The 20,273-nt window shown below is 37.8% G+C and overlaps 1 protein-coding gene across 2 annotated transcripts; it reads left to right on the forward strand.

Moving 5' to 3' along the window:
* The first annotated feature begins 305 nt into the window (after nt 1-305).
* On the forward strand, nt 306-19,444 carry dnai1.2 (dynein, axonemal, intermediate chain 1, paralog 2). Of its 2 annotated transcripts, XM_067504367.1 has the most exons (21): nt 306-522; nt 655-714; nt 804-902; nt 1,080-1,160; nt 1,465-1,591; nt 1,749-1,804; nt 1,897-2,031; nt 2,199-2,258; nt 2,381-2,509; nt 2,713-2,797; nt 2,939-3,056; nt 3,218-3,261; nt 3,598-3,845; nt 4,144-4,233; nt 4,462-4,549; nt 4,755-4,834; nt 8,462-8,610; nt 10,763-10,862; nt 14,064-14,249; nt 17,399-17,531; nt 19,097-19,444. In XM_067504367.1, the coding sequence occupies exons 1-20, from the start codon at nt 478-480 to the stop codon at nt 17,498-17,500; spliced, it is 2,082 nt and encodes a 693-aa protein (XP_067360468.1). In that variant the 5' UTR covers nt 306-477; the 3' UTR covers nt 17,501-17,531; nt 19,097-19,444. The 2 variants fall into 2 exon arrangements, with proteins under 2 accessions (XP_067360468.1, XP_067360467.1); XM_067504366.1 differs by lacking the exon at nt 19,097-19,444 and having other exon boundaries at nt 307-522; nt 17,399-18,653.
* The last annotated feature ends 829 nt before the right edge of the window (nt 19,445-20,273 follow it).

A 20,273-nucleotide genomic window follows, 5' to 3' on the forward strand; every position in this document is an offset into this window, starting at 1 on the left:
AATTTAACACGTTACATTACATTTAGTCAAGTCTTAGATTTGGATATTTGTTCTCAGTAATAAAATATAAAAACTGTTTATCTTAATTAAAATATTAAACACCCATATGCCACATATGCTTGTGCTCTTGGTTGTTTCTCCTTCAAAATTGAGCAACATAACATAAGGGTATTTTATATAAATATCATAAATAAATAAGAAGATGTTGAAAGCGATGCGTTCTCAACAAGGCTTTTAGTGTTTACGGTTCCCGTGAGTTGACACAATTAAAATGAGCTTCAGCTGATGGTAAGTGTGTTGACTGTTAACAAGCTTTTTGACCCCTTTGGGTTACCATGCTGGTCGTCTTGGTAACGTACACACAGCAGCGGGTAGTTATCAACTTGTCCTTTACACTATTTCAAAGTTTCTTTTTTTAAATATGTGGACCATATAGCTACAGTGCCGGTGAAGTCCGTAAACCAGACTTAAGTCGCAATGCCGGTGCAAATTAATGCACCCGCCGCAGCTTTTACGAGGAAGGTAAGGTTGAATTTTCAACTTATACTAGCTGAGCCAATTTAGAGCCGATTTTAAGTTCTGAACGCAATGAACTAAAGTTAACCATGCTCTTACTGCAAACCGTTTAGTTGGTCTTCATTTGTTTTCACACAGAGCTCATATGCTCCGAAGCTACCTGGCTCGAAGTCAACCAAAGCTGCAAGTAAGAAAAAGGTGGGTGCACTTTAAGTCAAAAACAAGGTGTAAAAGAAGTAAAAATGTATTTTTGTAATGTGTATCTGTAAATCTGTGTAATGTGACAGGATGAGGAGGAGGGTCCAGATTCCGGTGATGTTTTGGATGAGTGGTCTCACGGTAAAGCACTCATGAAGCCAGCAGATCAACTGGAGCTCTCTGATGCCGTAAGGGACACACGCGGCTTTTCGATGCTCGGGTTAATACAGCCACATAGGCTCATTTGTCTCAGGAATTGCTTTAAAACTTGCTGCTGTTTTACTGAACTTTCCATGCAAAAAAGCTTGTCCTCGTCATCGTCCTTTGCCATATGTAATGCTCTTTCTGTATAACTTTATAATTAGGAGCTGAAAGAAGAAATCACAAGGATCTTGACAGCAAACAACCCACATGCACCCCAAAACATTATCCGCTACAGTTACAAGGTAATGAAGTTGTATCCAGGCCTAAAACGTCAAATGGCGTTTTATATTTAATCTTCATTGCAACACTGAAGCTACCTCATAACATGAAATGTTCAATTAACAAGTGCAGTGGACTCTACACATTTAATAGATGTTCTTTACGAGTGTTTCTTTGCTTCTTTATTTTAAATATTTGTTTGATACTATCCACAGTAAGTATTTAATTACCATAGATTATTTTTTTCTCTCCTAACCACAGTCAAACAAAACTGACAGGTTTCTATTGCTCTATATTCCTCGCATCTTTGCTCATTTCGTTTTCTAGGAACGTTCCTTTAAGCTGACCAGTGTTGTAGATCAGATGGGTGTTCACTTTGTTTTGGAGGGCGGTCTCCTGCATCAAGACTCAGACGAGGCTCGTAGGTTGATGGCTAAAGATGGTCTCCCTGAAGGTAGCTTCTTAAACATGCTAAAATAATATTTAATGTTTTGCGTTTTTATTGTCTCTTGTTTTTTCTGGTGTAGTGCATACATCGTGCCACAAGGTGTCACTTTCAACATGTGCCATACAAATATTGAAACACATTCTTTTTATTATTTTATGTCCAGAGACTGGAACAGTTGAAAGTGGAGCAGAACTTGATGAAGAGAAACCAGAAACCCCAGTAAAAACATCTTATTTCACTTTTATATTAAATAGTGACGACACAGACTTTTTGTGTGGGACTGGACCTCTAAAACTTCCATTATTCTACAGGCTAAACCTATAGATGATGGAGGTGAAGTGGAGGAAGCTGGAGTGGAAGACGTTGCCTCCAAGAAGAAGCCAAAACTTACGAACCAGTTCAACTTTAGTGAGAGGGCTTCCCAAACCCTTGATAACCCACAAAGGGTAGGAAGGAGGAAATGTATAGTAGCTATCACCATAAGGGCTGAGATATGCAACAGTTAAAAAGAGAACAAATTTAATACAATAGCAGCCATACATATATATATATATATATATATATAGTTTAGTGTCTCAAGAGTTTTAATGGAATCATTTTTATTTTTCTGTAGGAAAGAAGCTGCCAGTCCGAACCTCCACCACGCGCTAACTTCTCTGCCACTGCTAATCAGGTATTGGACTCCCTGACTTGTTTAAAAGACATGTTTATACCAGGCTTCTATTCTCCCTTTGAATCAGCAGTAAATTTATGTGCTTCCTCTGGCTGACTGTAATAACTCTGTTTTCATTGCAGTGGGAGATCTATGATGCATATGTGCACGAGCTGCAGAAACAAGAAAAGAATAAAGAGAAGCAGAAAGCTGTTTCATTAAAGAAAGACAATGAAAAAAGCAAGAAGAAGATGATGCAGATGGAAACTCAGGTAGAATTAGCTGCTCACCAACTTTCTGGTCTTGACAGGCAATGGTTATTGGTATTCTAGCACATTTGTCTGACAATACTCTGATAATAAGATTCACTGCCATATCATGCATATATTATAGAAGACTTTGTTAGTGTCAGTCAAATAATTGTAGTTATGTTTTTACTATGCTTCTACAAAGGTTCTAATATTTCTGTTAATAGGGTAATGACATCAACAAAGTGGGTAAATCTTCCAGGATCTTGGAGCGAATGGTCATACAAAACACTTTTGATGATATTGCACAAGGTATATTCTTTAACTTTAACTGTGTGAAATGACAGTATAATATAGTATAATAGTAGTAGTAACTAAATAGTAGTAAATAGTAATAACTAAGTAAGTCTCATTCTTGTTCATTTTCCTTTTCCGCTTATGATGCCCTTTCAGATTTCAGATACTTTGAGGATGCCTCTGATGAGTTCAGGGACCAGGAGGGCACCCTTCTCCCTTTGTGGAAGTTCCAATATGACAAAGCCAAAAGACTGTCTGTCACTGCACTCTGCTGGTAGGTTGCTTATGTTTTGTTTTTACATTGCAGTGGGAACTGTATGATGCTCATGTGCCAAAATTACAGAAACAAGAAAAAAAATTATATTGTTTGCTATAGTAGTTCAGTGATTATTTTATAACTTCTGCTTGACTGATTAATGAAACTCTCTTTAACAGGAATACCAAATACCAGGATCTGTTTGCTGTAGGAATGGGGTCATGTAAGTACATGATATTGAAATGTTATGTTATTGAGAAGTTATGCAAACATCTCAGACAGTTTTAACTTATCTAATCAGATCTGCTGTCATCACTTTCAATGAAGAATAATGGTTTAGCTTTCATTCCACAATAACATTTATTAATAAATATTTATTTAGACCTGCTCAGGGTGTACCCCACCTTTCGCCTAATGTCAGCTGGGATAGGCTCCCACTCCTCAACGACCCTGAACAGGATAAGCAGTTAGAGATAATAGATGGATGGATAGATATTTAAGGAATGTGTTGAAATGTAATCATTCCATCCACTATCCTTCCTCTCCATCTTCTTTTCAGATGACTTCAATAAACAGGGGTGTGGCATGCTTCTCCTTTACTCACTGAAGAATTCAACATTCCCAGAGTACATCTGCCCCACCAATTCTGGCATTCTGTGCCTCGATATCCATAAGCAGCGTTCTTACCTGGTGGCGGTTGGCTTCTACGATGGCTGTGTTGCTGTCTACAACTTGAGAGAGGAGGGTCTGGAGCCTGTTTACAAGAGTACAGCGAAGACTGGCAAGCACACTGACCCTGTCTGGCAGGTAAAAGTAGAAGAGAAGGCAGAGTTGACAAGAGCTCACAGTGTATGACTAGTTCCAGCAACCCAACAACTATACCATATGTTCTAATTGTGTAACTGTGAACAATTTTAGAGCTACCCAAAAATGTAAAATCTAGGAATGCACAGATGCTGAATTATACTAATACTTCCACAGTCTAACACAGAATCTTATGCTCTAGAGAATAAATAAAATGCAATAGTAGAACTTTGTAAGACACTCTTTAGATCTAGCACATAAATGCCTTTTACACACACCATCCATTTTCTTGTTTATTCAGGTGTGCTGGCAGAATGATGATATGGACAACAACCACAATTTCTGTTCTGTTTCATCTGATGGACGAGTTGTGTCTTGGACACTTGTTAAGGTAAGGTAGCACACACTGTATTTATTTAAAAGTATTTTTTCTGTGGCTTGTACTCTCCAAGCTTATTTTTTATCTTAGAATACACATAATGCACATTCAAGATGCTTTTAAATCAAATTGTTTTTGTATCAGCTCTCAGCTTTGTATTAAATTATGTGATTGGTTGTATTTGCATGTGTATATATACAGTATCTACAATTTCATCACCAAATATTTGCACGTTTGCAGAATGAGCTGGCTTTTACAGACATTATCACATTGTCACTATCTGGATCTGTCTCTGAGGGCCTAGAAGGCATGCAGCAGCACAGCACTGGTAAGGCTTGACTGACTTGGAGGGTCACAGTTTGCATATACAGTACGGAAAAATAGATGCTTACAATGTGTAAACTGCTGGTACTCTGGCAAAGTAATACACTGTATTATTTGATACCACATCAGACTTGCCTTGGTCTTGTACACCTGCCCAGTGCAAGTTAAGTTAATTACTAACTTAAATCCTTGATGCCTTACATCCACAGCTTGTGGTACATCGTTTGACTTCCATAAACAGATCGACTATCTCTTTCTAGTTGGCACTGAGGAAGGCAAAATACACAAGGTATGTACTTTAGATTCCACTTGTCACACAATTACATAAAAGTTGTTGACATGTGTCGTTAAGGCAGTTAAACATTTATTAGGGAATGGAATCACACAAATTGTGTTATACAATAAACTCAAGACACTGAGCATTAGCCACAGTCGTGATGATCAATCTATCAATCCATCCATTACCTTAACTCCTCATCTTAAGTAGGGTTGGGCTGAAGCCCGTCCCAGCTATCGTTGGGCGAGAGGTGGAGTAAATCTTTGATTTGCAAAATATTACAAGATAATTATTAATAGTTGTATATATCTCAAAATTTGTGCCATATTTGTGGTTTCCTCATAGTATTGATTGTGCACAAATGTCTATTTCATTTTTTAAAACTTTTACGGCATTATTATATGTTCCATGGCAGAGTGAACAGGTAATATGAAGGAAGAAATAAGGCTATGACATCCAACAAATGTCCCCAGCTGGATTTCAATCTAAGCTGCTGTAGTTACATTGTATGCACTCTAACCAACTCTAACCACCAAGCACTGCTTGTGCACAATATTATTATCATATTCAGTTTTTATTTATTTTCAAACACACAGACAACCATGGGCTTTAAGATCATTTTAATATAGACTGTCCTGAAACTTGCTTGAGATCTAATACTCAGACTCCTAATACACTATGTGCTAGTGGTTAGCGCTGCTGCCCCACAGCTAAAAGGTTCCCGGTTCAAATCTAGCAGCCAACTGCTGCCTTTCTGTTTGGAGTTTGCATGTTCTTGCATGGGTTTGACTCTGATTTCTTCCCACAGTTGTACACAGACAGACTTGTCTGTATGTTTTTCTGTGTTGGCCCTGAGATAGACTGGGGACCTGTTTGTCCAGTGACATCTGGTATAGGCTACAGCCCCCCATGACTCTGAACAGGATACATGGGTACAGATAGTAGATGGATGGAGGTATTCATGTAAATGGTGAATTGCTTTACCAGTAAGATACATTAAATGCATTTATCATGCAGTTAGTTAAACCCAAGTGTCAGGTGTCTATTAACTATTCTCCTCATTGTTTGTATCTGAAATGTTTTAGTCATTGTATGATTATAATCTCTTATATAGACTATTTGTAGTTTACTTTTGTTTTCTCTAGCTAAAAATCTCAAAAAATCTAGAGTTTTAAACATTTGTGAGACAAGAGGCTTGATATTGTTGTTGTTTAGACATTATGTGATGCCAGTGTATTTGTTAATAGTATTAGGGTTGCAAAGGTTGCACCATGAGTGCATATTCTTGGACTTTAAGGTAGTGCGTGTATAAAACTCCTTTTAATTATTAGTTTCATAGAAAGAATCCAAAAGCTACAGGTGTTCCGCAAAGCCTCATCCATAAACTAGTTTATTTCTGTATCTTACTGGAAAGCGTGATTTTGGAAAGTAAGGTTGACCCTTAAGGGCATGAAAGTAAACACAAATTTACCAATTTAGCACACACACAGGCAGGTGCACACACTGTTAAGAACACAATGATATTGTAAATTTACAGAATAAGATAAGAATAAGATTTTTTCATCTTTTTGTCACAACACTTTAACTCTAAAAACACAAACCCTGAAAAAAGCAAAACAAACTTTAGCCCAACATAACTTGAGCTTCAGAAGAGAACTGCACTGACACCCAGAAACAATTAAAAATTATATAAAACAGCAATATCATTACACTGCATTGCATTTTATATAATTTAAAAGGACAAAATAGTATTAATAACAATTCTGTGTTGCAGTCACAATATTTAGCACGTTTGCAGGTGGATGCAACTTTTTTAACTAATATGTTTTATTCTTTTATACATTATAATTAGCCACACAAGATATTAGGGAATTCCTGACTATCTTACTAATAACACCTAGGTGCAATGAGATGGTTTTGAAAATGTTTGGTTGAACAGTGTTGTTGGGCTTTGTACACAATCAAGAGCAGTTGGAGAATGCACCTACTTTACTTAGTTTTCCTTGCAGACGCACAGCCAGTATGTGTGATGAAATGATATCTGTCTATCACCTAAGAGTTCAGTGGCACAGAAACCACAGGAGAGGACCAATTACATTTTTCATCTAGCTGCAGGAAAACAATTAAATGGTCAGTGGCCAGAAACAGCGAACCTTAAATTCCTGAAGCTGTTTAATCCTAGATGGTCCAGCTAATGTGTTCCGTCTGCTGCTGTTTGATGCCATTGTAAACCCTATTGTCTTACATATAAAAATGTTAACATTTAAAGTGTAATTCATCACTGAACCACAGGGAGGTGCATTACTCTCTTGCTTAAAACGGTCAAGAACATTAAATCTCTTGTCTCCCAAAGTTTTCTGTCCCCCAATGGAAAATGACATGTCCCTAGATAGATAAAGCATTCTCACGAAAATATGTTGTGCTATAATGCTGTCGCCTCACAGCTGGAAGGTTGTGGGTTTGAATTGTAGGCCAGCTGTGACCTTTCTGTGTGGAGTTTGTATATTCTCCCCGTGCTTGTCTGGGTTTGCTCTGGGAACTCCGATTTCTTCCCACAGTCCAAAGACACGCATGTTAGGTTAAATGGTCATTCTAAATTGCTTGTACGTGTAAATAGCATGAACGGTTGTCTGTCTGTGAGATAGACTGGCGACCTGTCCAGGGTGTACCCCACCCCCCGCCCAGTGACAGCTGGGATAGGCTCCAGCCTTCCTGTAACCCTACACAGGATGAGCGGTAACAGATAATGGATGGATGAATATTTTATGCCATGTCCTGCACTCAAAAGCAAAATTTGTTTACAGATTTAACAAAGGGTTTGTCCATTTTTACTCCTTATGAGGAGCATTACGTAACCTGTGTGCAGCATACTTTGTCAAGATGCTGTGATGTCACCAGTGTCATCTCAACTTGGGCTTGGGCATCACGGGTGTTTAACAGAAGGTGTCATCAAGTTGTCCTAATGAGAAAAGCTCTATTGAATAGCAAAATAAAGGTTTATAATACATATATTTGGAGCATAATAAATCAAACGACCAAAAGTCAGGATATGCTTGCTGTGGTGCCGTTTTTTGAGAGCATCAACTTTCTGATCTAGGGAATTGCTGGAAGAAGATTCTCAAAATCTGTTTTTCAGTGCATACATACTGTTCCTACATTTCTGCACATTTCTACCAGCCATACTATATAAATACTAATAAAAAACTGTTTGGATTAAATTTAGCAGGAACTGTGTTACCATGGAAATCCAATTTTTGACTTTGTTGAAACGTTGATAGTTGTGGGGAGCCTGCAGGTTTATCATGCAGTATGTGCTCATATGACCGACCAGCGCACCTACCCATATATAGTATGCTTGGGATGCATTTGAGAAATGTTTAAAAGCATTATATTTAGTGTTTTAGCGAGGACATTGTTATAACTCACAGGAAAAAGTCTAACTAGTATTAAGTGTGAAAAAAAACAAAAAGGTTTAGAAATATAAAAGTTGTTGACGTGTCATTAAGGCTGTTAAACATTTATTAGGTTCATTAAGTCAAGTTTTACTTGAGATGAAATCGGGTAACGAATGGGGTACTACATAGGCAGTTATTAAAAGAAAAACAGTGTATAAAACATGTCTTTTCCTTTAATCCCTAGTGCTCCAAGACTTATTCAAGCCAGTTCCTGGAGACCTATGATGCTCACAGCATGGCAGTGGATACTGTTAAGTGGAACAACTTCCATCCAAAGGTCTTCATCTCGTGCAGCTCAGATTGGACTGTCAAAATCTGGGACCATACAATCAAGTAAGATAACAGTTACAGTAAATAAGTCCATAGCAATTGTAGATAGGACATTTTAAAATAGAGGGATTGTCTTGGATTTATCAGAGAAAAAAAACAAATGTTCTATTTTGTGTATTTTTTATATCATCTTTTTGGTTGAAGCCCAGTATGTACAGTATTAGATGTTGTTTTTCCCATCCCAAATACCATTTCCATTTCTGGGTGGTGTAGATTTTTGGTTTTACATCATTTTGTGCTACATGCTGAAAATATTTAGAAGCACTTGGATGGTGTGTAGCTTTTACTGAGTAAAAGCAGTAAGCAGACCACCATGGCATCAATTTGTGACACTGCTGGCCATCAAACACAACTGAGAACAGAACACATTGCATCAAACACAACTGAGATATTGTACTTGTAGATGCAGTTTTTACTCCTACTGGTTGATGGGGCACTTTAGCTGTTGGATGAAAACAAAGACCTTGTGACGAAATGTGTGGGAGAAGGAAGTGGACCACATCAAAATGGGAGTAAAGGGGGAAAAGTTAATAAAGAATAAAAGAATTGGACTTGGGATAATTGGCTAGTTGTGTATTTTTTACTTTTGTTTTACAGAAATGTTCAGTTTTGTTTTTATTTCAGTTTCACTGTATGTTGATTACTCTTTGGTTTTGTTTTTATTTTTTATATATTTTTTACCATTATTCAAGTAAAATTAATATAAGATCAAATACATTTGTATTTCACCTCTAATGCAGAATGTATGTGGTTAATTACAGAATAGCACATGGAATTTTATGCTGCATTTATATTTCCATGCTTAGCACCATTTCTTATCCTCTGTGTATTTCAATGAAGAAGCACACAGAAGAAGATAATCATTATTCCTATAATCTGTCCATTATATTACAGTACAGCATATTAGTCTTCATTCCCTTCTTACACTTGTCGAAGACCTAGCATAATTTCCTTCCTTCATTTCACTAACCCACAGTGCTTCCCACTTCTTGTCAGCACAGGCAGCTTGACTGAATAATGATAGTAATCATCTGCCCATTATGAGAGATGGGGTTTTCAAGAATGATCCGTAACATCCCACAGATAAAACATTTTCTTTCTAGGAGAAGGTCTGACTGGATCAAACAACTTTTCACAAACTCTTTACCTCACTGTTCAGAAATGTAAGAACTCAGGACTAAAAAACTGCTCCTTTTGTTTGACAGATGAGGCATATTTTAAACTGTCAGATGAAGTTAGTCAGTCCTGAATGGAATCAAAGGTTTGTAGCTACAAAAGCGTTGCATCAAATCTAATAATTACAGAAAATATTGGCTTAATAAAGTTGCACCTCTGACTAATGATAAACTTAGACACATTCTGTGAGTCCTATCGGTGGTAAATAAAGACTCTCTTGGAAGACAGTGCATCATATTTATTAGATATTTGCATCAAATTTCAGACATATTCTCCACTTACTAAAGTGAATGTTATATATCAAATAAGTGCACCAGCAGGTCATTTGAGACACATCATGCCTAAATAATCAAATAAGACTGGTGCAAATTAAGAGCTATTAGTGCATTTTGTTTTATTTACTGAGCTACAAGAAGTTGTGAGGGTCAGTTTTGCTTAGAAAATGAAACACAATAGTGAACACAATAGTGTCCACTTCAGACAGAGGGAGTTTGTGTGGCTCTTTCTGACATTCACTAACCCTGTGTTGAATGTATTTCTCCAACCAATCTCAACATCACTTTGTTTTGATTAGTTTTTCTGAGCGTGCTCATGGTAGCCGTATTCTACAAATAAATGCTGACATTTGATACCAGTTTCACTTGCAGAATGTGCATAGAAAGCTGTCTTAGGTGACAGTTGCGAAGTGTTCCTGCTTTTGAAAATTAACCACCAAGTACCCAAAGAGTGCGAGGGCAATTACAACCTATTACTAAGACATGGTTCCAATGAGGCATTGGTCTAAAGATGGGTTTCTTCCTCTGGAAACATGTAGGAAAAATGACAAATGTAGCAATGTCTAGACTACACAAATAAAGTGTTTTATATCTGGAAATTGACTATGATTAATATAGATTGTGCAAAAAGATTTTAAATGCTCATAACATTTAATGCAGTGTCATGACAATTAAAATTGTATGGCCTTGTTTGTATTTTCCAGAACTCCAATGTTCACTTTTGACCTTAATGCTCCTGTTGGAGACGTTGCCTGGTCTCCATACTCCTCTACTGTATTTGCTGCTGTCACAACAGATGGAACAGTAAGTGTCCTTTTAAACTTGAAATGTCCAATCTAACTTGAGAATTTATCAGCTGGCCCTTTTGTTTGTTTTGGGCCTGTGTGCTGTGCAAATGTCTATTATACCAAATCCTGTGATCATGATACTGTAGGTTCTAAATGATGTTTTTAACATCACAATGTACATCTTAAATGCCGTTTAGTTCTTTTCTTTATTTAGGATTGGAGGAAAGGAGAAATGACATTTTCATGATAGTCTCAGATCTAGATGGGGAGATTTAAAGGCTACCACACATCTACTCTGTGCCTAAAGTAACATAATCTTTACACTTACCAGACAGAAAATGGGAGATCAGCTTCACCATCTATTACCTCACTTCCACTTCATTATTATCCTTATAAGATAATGAAAGACTTTGCTGGCTAAACCCCATCTGTAAGGCAAAGCCTCGGATTAATGCAGAACAGCCTCAGGCAACTGAATTAGTTCAAACACAGTTTCCTATAACAAAGGCAGCTTCCTGCCCTGCCAGTGGTTATTGATTCCAGTCCAATTTCACTGGATGCCATGTTGCCTATCTCCACATATTTTATTAGTGTGGCTGCAAGCTGTCCCCATCTGTTTCTCTTCACACCAGTCTGTGCCACTCTATAAAAGTCCAGAGTGTTGTGTCTGACACATTTCCTGTCCAGTGTGCCAAGTGACGTAGAGCGAGGGTGATGGAGAGGAAATATGTGCCATTTGAGAGGGAGAGAAAGGGAATGTCCCTTTCCTTGTATACAAGTGGCAAATAAATAACTGGCAGTGCATACATTTAAACTTTGAACCCAGAAAAACATCTGTTTCTTTAATTGTAAGCATCTTATACCTACCCAAACAATCTAATTAAATAAAATTATTTTCTAGAGTACCAATAAAGTCTGATGTTTATTACAATTAGTTCACTGCAACTGGATCAAATCAGCTATTAAAGAACGAATTAAAAGCTCATTGGTTGGCAAACATCTTACTAGCACAATATCCTCTCCCTTCTATGCAGCAGGGAGGACAAGATTATAAAAGTTGATCAAGGTCAGTTCGGCTGCTTCCTTTATTTCTCAGCAGGGTGAACTCAAAATTCAACTCAAATTATTCCAGTATGATTTCAAGGGAATAGTTGGCCAAAGATCATTTTAAATTGACAGAGCCAGTAATTCTGTGTAATTATACTGGTAAAAGACAAATTTTAGATCTTACCTACATGTCACCTGTAAACCACAAATTCTGAATTACCTTAATACCCTAAATAATGTTTTTCATTCAGTTCCAGCCAAATTTGAAAGAATGACAGAATATATTCAAAATTCCCACATTCATTGGTGTGTTCTTAGTGCATGATGGTATTCGGCATAATTGTCCCCAGGATAGCAGATTCTTTGCAGTACATTTGTCATTTTCTGTGACAAGTGTCTCATGGAGCTTGAGTGACTCAGCATGCGTTATGAGTTCCTTGACATGTATTTACTGTTAATGACAACCTGGCTTCCTGCTGGTGTCACAGTGCAAAATGTCAAGGGCAATGGAGTACATGTTTGTGTGTGTGTGTGTTTGTGTGTGTGTGTGTGTGTGTGTGTGTGTGTCTTTGTCTGTGTGTGTGTGTGTGCGTGTACATAAGTTCATAAGGATAATGACTTTCCTGGCAGCCTTAGGTGTAAGAATGACACTGACTTGTGCAGCGCAAACAAATATCTCTTCGTTCTCTCTCTGTCCCTGCTTCTCCATCTGAGCTGACTGTGAGGAGATAAAGTGTCAAGATGAAATAATAAGTACAGGCATATTCCCCCACTGATTAGTCTCAAAATCCATATTTGCTGTCAGTACAGCTCTTCTTAACCTACTGCACATAGATTATCACATATTTCCTTTAGTATGTCTTAGGGCTCCCCCTTGAAAGTTGATAACTCGAATCATTAGTTGGACGACCCATCAGTCAACTGAGATTATTCAAGTGGAGCCTTTCAATTTTTGGTTTGGTTTGTTTTTTTACTTTTTTACAATGGGCCTACAATGGCAGCATAAATCAAATAGCTGCGAGCAAAAAGTGAACAATGATAATAATAAGGAGAATTATATTTCCATCCATTCACTGTATATCATTGTATATCCATTCATTGTATATTGCTTATTCTGTTATAGGTTGCGTTGCAGGGGTGCTGGATTCCTGCTGTCCTTAGGCAAATAGTATACATATTGAACAGCCCCCTCCGAGTCAATTAATGAACTTATGAGTTGGGGACGGTCCTAACTACATTAGATCATGCAACATTTTTATATCTAATAAAAGTTTGAACCTAATATAATTAAATGCCATAAAAATCTGCATCAGTTATTTTGAGGTAGTGTAAAAATACATTTTTGTGCTAACTAGTTTCCTGGAAAAAAAGCCATAGTTCAACTGGTATCAGAACCTTCCAAACAATTTGCAGTAACTTTTATGTTAAATTACAGGTGTAGTCAGTGTATACTGCAATCATTAACATCTAATATTACATTTGCACCTATATTTTACCAGACAATACACTGTAAATAACGTCTGTAGTTATAGAGGTTAAAGAAAGTCGCACCCGGATGACTGCATTTGTGCTTTGTGTGGTGCTGGTACATTGACAGTTTGTACCCAAGCAGTTCAAGCATAGTCATCTTTCTGGTAAAAAGAGTGGGTTGTGCTTTGCATTGGGACCATTTGTTGTCAGCAGATTGTCTAAATGAATTTAGCCTCAAAGAAGAATATCTGTGAGCACTTATTCCTTCTGGATTAAGATGCTTAGACACGCAGTCTCTCTCTCAATGGCGTGCACACACTCATACACGGACAGAAGTGCACACTCACTGAATTACTGGAAACACCCTTCTTTGCACCAGATGGTCAAGCTTGCATGCCTGCAGAGGCTTGTGCTCCATCATTCTTCTTCTCGACACACACAAGATATGAAAACGCAGTCTGTATCAACAGATTCAGCTTTTACTTACTCAGGAAAGAAATATGCACCCAGACTTGCGTATATCCTGCAGTCTAATATGGTAGGTAATAAGATAGCTTAGGTTTTATCATTTTTATTATTTACACCCTTATTCATTGGTATGATGGTAGTGCCATACTCTTAAAATGTCAGTTCAATTAGAGCTTCAGAACCGTTAAGAGAATATAAAATTATATTAGAACTAATCACCAATCTTTTCCAGGTACATGTTTTCGACCTGAGCATCAACAAATATGAGGCTATCTGCCAGCAGCTAGTAGTTGCCAAAAAGAAGACCAGGCTGACTCATATTGAGTTTAATCCCATCTATCCCATCATCATAGTGGGCAGTGACCGAGGCTGCATAACCAGCTTCAAGCTGTCTCCTAACCTCCGCAAGAAGCCAAAGGTAAGAGTCCTTTTGATTTGCGTTATCAGACATATATTTTTAGGGCTACCTAAAGGTGGTAAGAAAATAAATTTACCTTCCTGATAGCAGCTACTACTACTACTACTCATTATCACCATCAATAATTGCCTAAATATCAGTCTCACCTTGCCCCTTGGACCTTTAAAGACACAGAGAAGCTGAATATCCTTGATCATGATATGATTAAGCTTCTTTGAAAAGATCAATAAAATTGGCAGTAAATACTATGACATAATCATCTTTTTAAAAAGTTGCTAAATTTGGCAAGTTAGTAAATTGTAACTACACAGCAAAACAAAACTCCACTTGAGTCTATTTACAATTGACGAGTCACTGAAAGCTCTGTTGCTACTAATGACAGTGGTTAATGAGATGTGGAGTAATCACAGCGGCCCTGCTAAACACAGGAGGAAACCAAATGACAAACCGAGTCACAACACTTTAATCAGGGCCCATTTAGAGTCGGCTCCACAGCCTCTCCAGTATTCATTTGTGCTGTTCATGTTGCTGCATGTAAACTAGAAGACATTAAAATGGCTAGAGCAATATGTATTTAGTTTCACAACACGCTTTTGTGCAACATACATAGCATTGCCAAGCCTGGGTGCAGAAAGAAACAGTTCTCCTTCAACCCCCCAACACACACACATACACACACAGACGTGCACACACAGAGTGCTACCCCATTAGCAACCTCAGACTGCAACCCTAAAGTGTACAATTGGGAAATAGTTACACAGTTCAGCACTACTGACAGCCATCATAGCATTTTGAAACCCGGTGTGGTAAAAATCCATTTGGCACAACCTAAGCATCAGGCACAAGAAATATGATCAAGAATATATCTTTACAAATGGCACAGTGGCTTACAAAAACTACCATAGGTGGCATGCTGCCCTATTAATAAACCCCGAACATTTGTACATTGGCCTAGCATTCCAGACTGCAACTTTCAAGTGTGTTGTGCTCACCTATTTGAAGGGCTTTCAATAAGACTGATGAGGAAGCCCATCTGCTCAGCTCTCTTACTCTCAGCAAACAAGTCCAATTTGCACCTCCTGTCCTGTAGTGCTTTACAAATACCTCTTAATTGTTTGATCTTCCAAAATGTAAGCCAAATGCACTGACAACAAGTTTCAGAAAATAAAGGCTTACTGCTGGATATATCCTGCCAAAGTATGTTCTAAAATACACTGAGTAGTTTTTCACAGTTACAGTAATGAGGTAATGTCAGATATACATGCTGTTATGCTGCATATGTGTAGGCCTGGGAGTGTATGATGCCTGTGTTTGGGACCAAGTGCCCAAGTCTCCTATTGCTCCTCAGTGCTGTACTATATGTTGTGTTATATGTTTGAAAGTCTGAGGGTTTGAGAAAACAACGGTGTTGTACAATAAATCAAATTTATCAGCACTTTTTGCTTGGATCTAGTCTGAAAGGGTCACAATGCATATAATGCACATTAAGTACACATCATACAGCTCAAATGTGTGCAACATAAATGTGCTCATCACATCTGTTCTGTTTTCAGTGGCCTCGTGCTTTGTCAAACACAAACCATAAGTGGCAGTTACACTATAAAAATGCACAATTATGTAATATTCTGTGCTGTTCTATTTATCACTGTTGCCTCACCAAAAAATATTTCTATAATAGCATTTAGATTTATGTTAATGCAGAGAGCCTGGAAATAATGGTGAATTGTATCCATTGCTTTTGCACATGGGAAATCCTAATGTCGAGATTTTATTATTTTGGAATGGAAGTTAACATCTCCAGAGAAAATGAATTATGATTTTGATTAATTTTAAGTACTGATTTGTGAGTCAGCCTTCTTTACTCCACCAAGGAGGCTTTATTGAGAAGTTCTCCATCATAGACATTTTTGTTTTGTTTTGCATCGAGATTTGATGCTCATTTGTATTGGCAATGCAGCTATCATTATGGATCATCAAGTCACCCACAGCTGTTCAACTGTGAATGTTTACCGAGTCCCACTTCCACACTAATATTATTAAAAGTGGATGTTGTACTGTATTATTATACTTTTACTAGTATACAAAGATTATATGTATTTGCTGTTTTATAGTGGCAGGCAAGGCACAATTTAGTACTAAAGAGACCAAGTTAATGCTAAAGTGTATTTAGTTCAAAGATTTAGGATTTAGCTACGTAGTCTATTCAGTTTGGAGCTTAATATATTTTAACTAGCATTTGTGAACTTTTGAATGCTTTATGGTGATTACATTGTTTAATAGTAATAGAAGTAACAACAGTAATAACATTGATGACTGTAACAACTGCAGTCAGTGCCTGATATTGCAAAATCTTACCAGTGGCTGAAAAAAGCTGGACTGAAAGACAGTGCAGATGCACTAATCCTGGCAGCACAAACTCTAAGTACAAGATCAATAGAAGCAGGGGTGTACCATACTAATCCACCACATAACAGCAGGGTCCAAGAAGCTAGCGCGCAGATGTAGATGGTTGTAGGTGCTTGAGAATGACCAAGCTCAGGTCCTGTGGGAATTCCAGATACAGACTGACAAACTGGTAATGGCCAACCAACTGGACAGAGTAGTGGTGGACAAACAGAAGAAGAAGAAGACCACAGTGATAGATGTAGCAATCCCACGTGATAACAACATCAGGAAGAAGGAACATGAGAAGACTGAGAAATACCAAGGGCTGAAAACAGAGTTGGAGTTCCAGGAACAACATCTGAGATTTAATTGTTTTTATAGAGTTGGAATTAACTCCTGCAGCTATTTATTGTTTTATATTTTGTTTTTTGGTTTATCCTGTAAGTTCAGGGTCACCACAGCGGATCATTGGTTTGCACGTTCATTTGGCACATTTTTTTTACACCAGATGCCCCGGACACAAAATGACAAAGTGAGATTATTTAGCTGGCTTTAAGTGGCTGTGCTTTTCTACACCTAGGAGCTTTTAATATGCCAATAATAAATGCATGCTCACGCCACAAACATTGAATTTACTGACTGACCCTGTATCTACAAAGAATATAACATACAATGCATATTTATAAGAATAGAAATATAATCACTGTGTTACTGTTGTCCATCCATCTATTTAATTTCTGTTGTGTGTATGTGTGTGTTTATAGGCTAAGAAGGGTCAGGAGCTGCCTAAGGGTCCAGAAGCGGAAATAGCCAAGATGGAGAAGCTCCTTAGTCTGTTGAGAGAACCAGAGCACAGGACAGTTTAACATTTTCACTGTGGCTTCTCATTCTAACATGGTATTATCTTATATTCTCATTATATTCTCTTTCAAGTTCCAAATTTCATAGACCAACTTGACATAGGAAGAAAACATTTTGTAGATGTTTAGAATGTTTTTTTTAATTTCTTTCCAGCTGTTAAATGATTTATATTTAATCAACAGTGCATTTGTAAACATTAATATTTGATATAAATTCAACTGGCAGCATTAAAATTCCATTGACTTGACTGACCTCTTCTGTTCAATTTATTAAACTCTTTTTTGTAGGTATTGTTCAAGTTGACAAAGCTAAATTGTGAGGGGAAGAGTTACTGCAAGAACACGGGGACATAAATTAGCGTAATAGACTGAGCATTTGTGGATTATATCCAGGCAACTTATCTTGGCTGGCACACATCGTCCTGGGCACTTGTCCAGGGATGAGCTAGGAGCCTTTTAATATCACATCGATGGGAGAACTTTACATTGAGTCATAGTGGTGTCCGTCTTTTTTGGGTTTTTCTCTCTTCGTCTTCATGTTAATGATCTTGTTCTTTAGTAAAGTACCACCCAGTGCTCTGATGCTCAACTGGAGTCAAATTCCACCTGTCTTTCTATCTGCCTCTGCGACAGCGGGCTTCTTTGCCTTTCACATCTTCCTGCAAACATAGGCAGAACCCTCTTCCCCTAAGTATGATTCATTCTGTCGTCTGTACACCTTTAGTTAAAAGTAGGGCTGCTTAGTCAGGTACTAGTACAGCTATATTAGTGAATACAGCAGTAACTGGATGCATACTGTAGGGTTGGCCAAACACTGTATTTTAGAGTCATTCATGGTGCATGACAAAATTGGTCTATAAATGCAAAGAATATTTGCTACAGTTTATCTTTAATTTGTTTAGGATTATTTCTTTACAACAGATATGTGTAGAATATGTATGCGATTACAGCATCTTTTATGTAATTCGTGACATTTTTTCCATCTGTTTGATGGAAACATTGTTGTGTTAGTTAGCAGGAAGATGTATTATCACGATGCTTTATTCATACTACTACTGGGATATACCACACAACAATATTTAAATTATACATACTGTATTTGAGCTTCTTATTTTCATGTGAGCAAAAGCAATATATTGTGAACCCCTTTACTTAGTCTTACTTAGTCTCTGATATAAGCTAGTATCCTGGAAGATATTGTAAAGTCAAATACATAAATCATACACATCAGACTGCACAACATGCCTTGGTGTTTCTGATATTGCATTTCCAACAATATAGGTTGCATGCTTAAGTAATCATAATTTGTGGGGGATGTGGGGGAACATGGGCAGTTGCTGTCGGTGATCTCTGATTCAGTCTAAAGTGAGTGTGCCATTGTGGACAGCAACAAGCAGATATCAGGTGATGTGAGGGCCATATTGAAGAGGAAACAAATCTAAACTAAGCCTCTCTAGTCCTTATGTAACGCCCTCACCAAGGCACTATGCCTCACAGATCACTGGCATTTATGAGTGACAATGGCACATACAATCCACACAAGCTCAAGTCTCTGTTTTCAGCAGCAGACTGATTTTCTCTTTTTTTTTTTTTTTTTTTCAGGAGTGAGCATGAAATAAGACGATATATTTAGACACCTCCGACAACAGGCCAGTCTCTCTTTGTGTACTGAACAGTCCTTTCTTTCTGTCTTTGTGTAGCCTGTATTCATCCTTGTGGCCGTGTCCTTTTTCTCCGTTTACTGTGTATATTAAACATATACACTTCCATGGGCATTCCTTCATGAGCTTTGTCAACCCAAGGACAAGATCTGAAAAGTAATCGCTGAGTTTCCTTACTCCACCAAAATTCATCCTTATTCCCTTAGTGAGACACAGTCATTTCTGCCATTAGATCAGCAGCTGACTTTAATATCTATGAAGGACAAATCAGATTATTGCTTGCAGACAGTCCTGGTTCTTCCTCAGTCCACTCTCTTGAAGAGGAGTGCACAGTGGCCATCATTCATTGCTACATTTGACTCATCCTTCAAAAGTCAAGAGGTCAACAGGTACTTTTGCTCGTTCATTTGCTGGGTTTCTCCTTCGATGGGAGCCAGAACTGGCAGCCTCTCCGGGTTGGAAGGGACCCTACAAGCTCTGAAGAGGATTAAACAGAGGAGGAGGAGGAGAATGGCTACAAATGTATTGCAGGCGATGGCCACCAATGCAGCTGTGGACAGTCCTGTCATGCTCTCCTCAAATTCCATCATGAAGACTGGACTCTGCATCCAGTGTCAACTTAAATATGAAATATTAAGTTTTTTCCATAATGCCCTCAGTTCATTATTAGAACTGAGCATCACATTTGTCTTGATTTAAATGGCTTGAATCCACAGGATTATAAGTACTTATGTCTACAGGACTGTATTTCCCTGCCACATTGTAAGATGAAAAAATCAATACCTATTGCAACTTTTAAACTGAAGCATTGCTTGGCAGGTTTTGATGAATATTTATATTAGACAACAGCAGCTCTGCCTGTAGCTGTCACTGCAGAGATAAATGTTTACTCCACTCTGTTTTTTCTTTTTTGCTTCTTTATGGTGACACACCACCTGTCTGCCATACAGATTAGCCTCTCAGCGCTTTCTGGCAATGTTGATTTCACAGTAATCTGCACTATCAAAATACTGCCTGTGATTCCAGTAGATACCTGCCAGCATCTGTAAGAGAGGAACAAAAAAAAATCAATCAAAAATGATTTATTCGTAATAGTGCATAACATTGGACATTCAGTC

The sequence above is a fragment of the Channa argus genome, chromosome 5 (assembly GCF_033026475.1).
Source record: "Channa argus isolate prfri chromosome 5, Channa argus male v1.0, whole genome shotgun sequence".
In the NCBI taxonomy this organism is placed as follows: domain Eukaryota; kingdom Metazoa; phylum Chordata; class Actinopteri; order Anabantiformes; family Channidae; genus Channa; species Channa argus.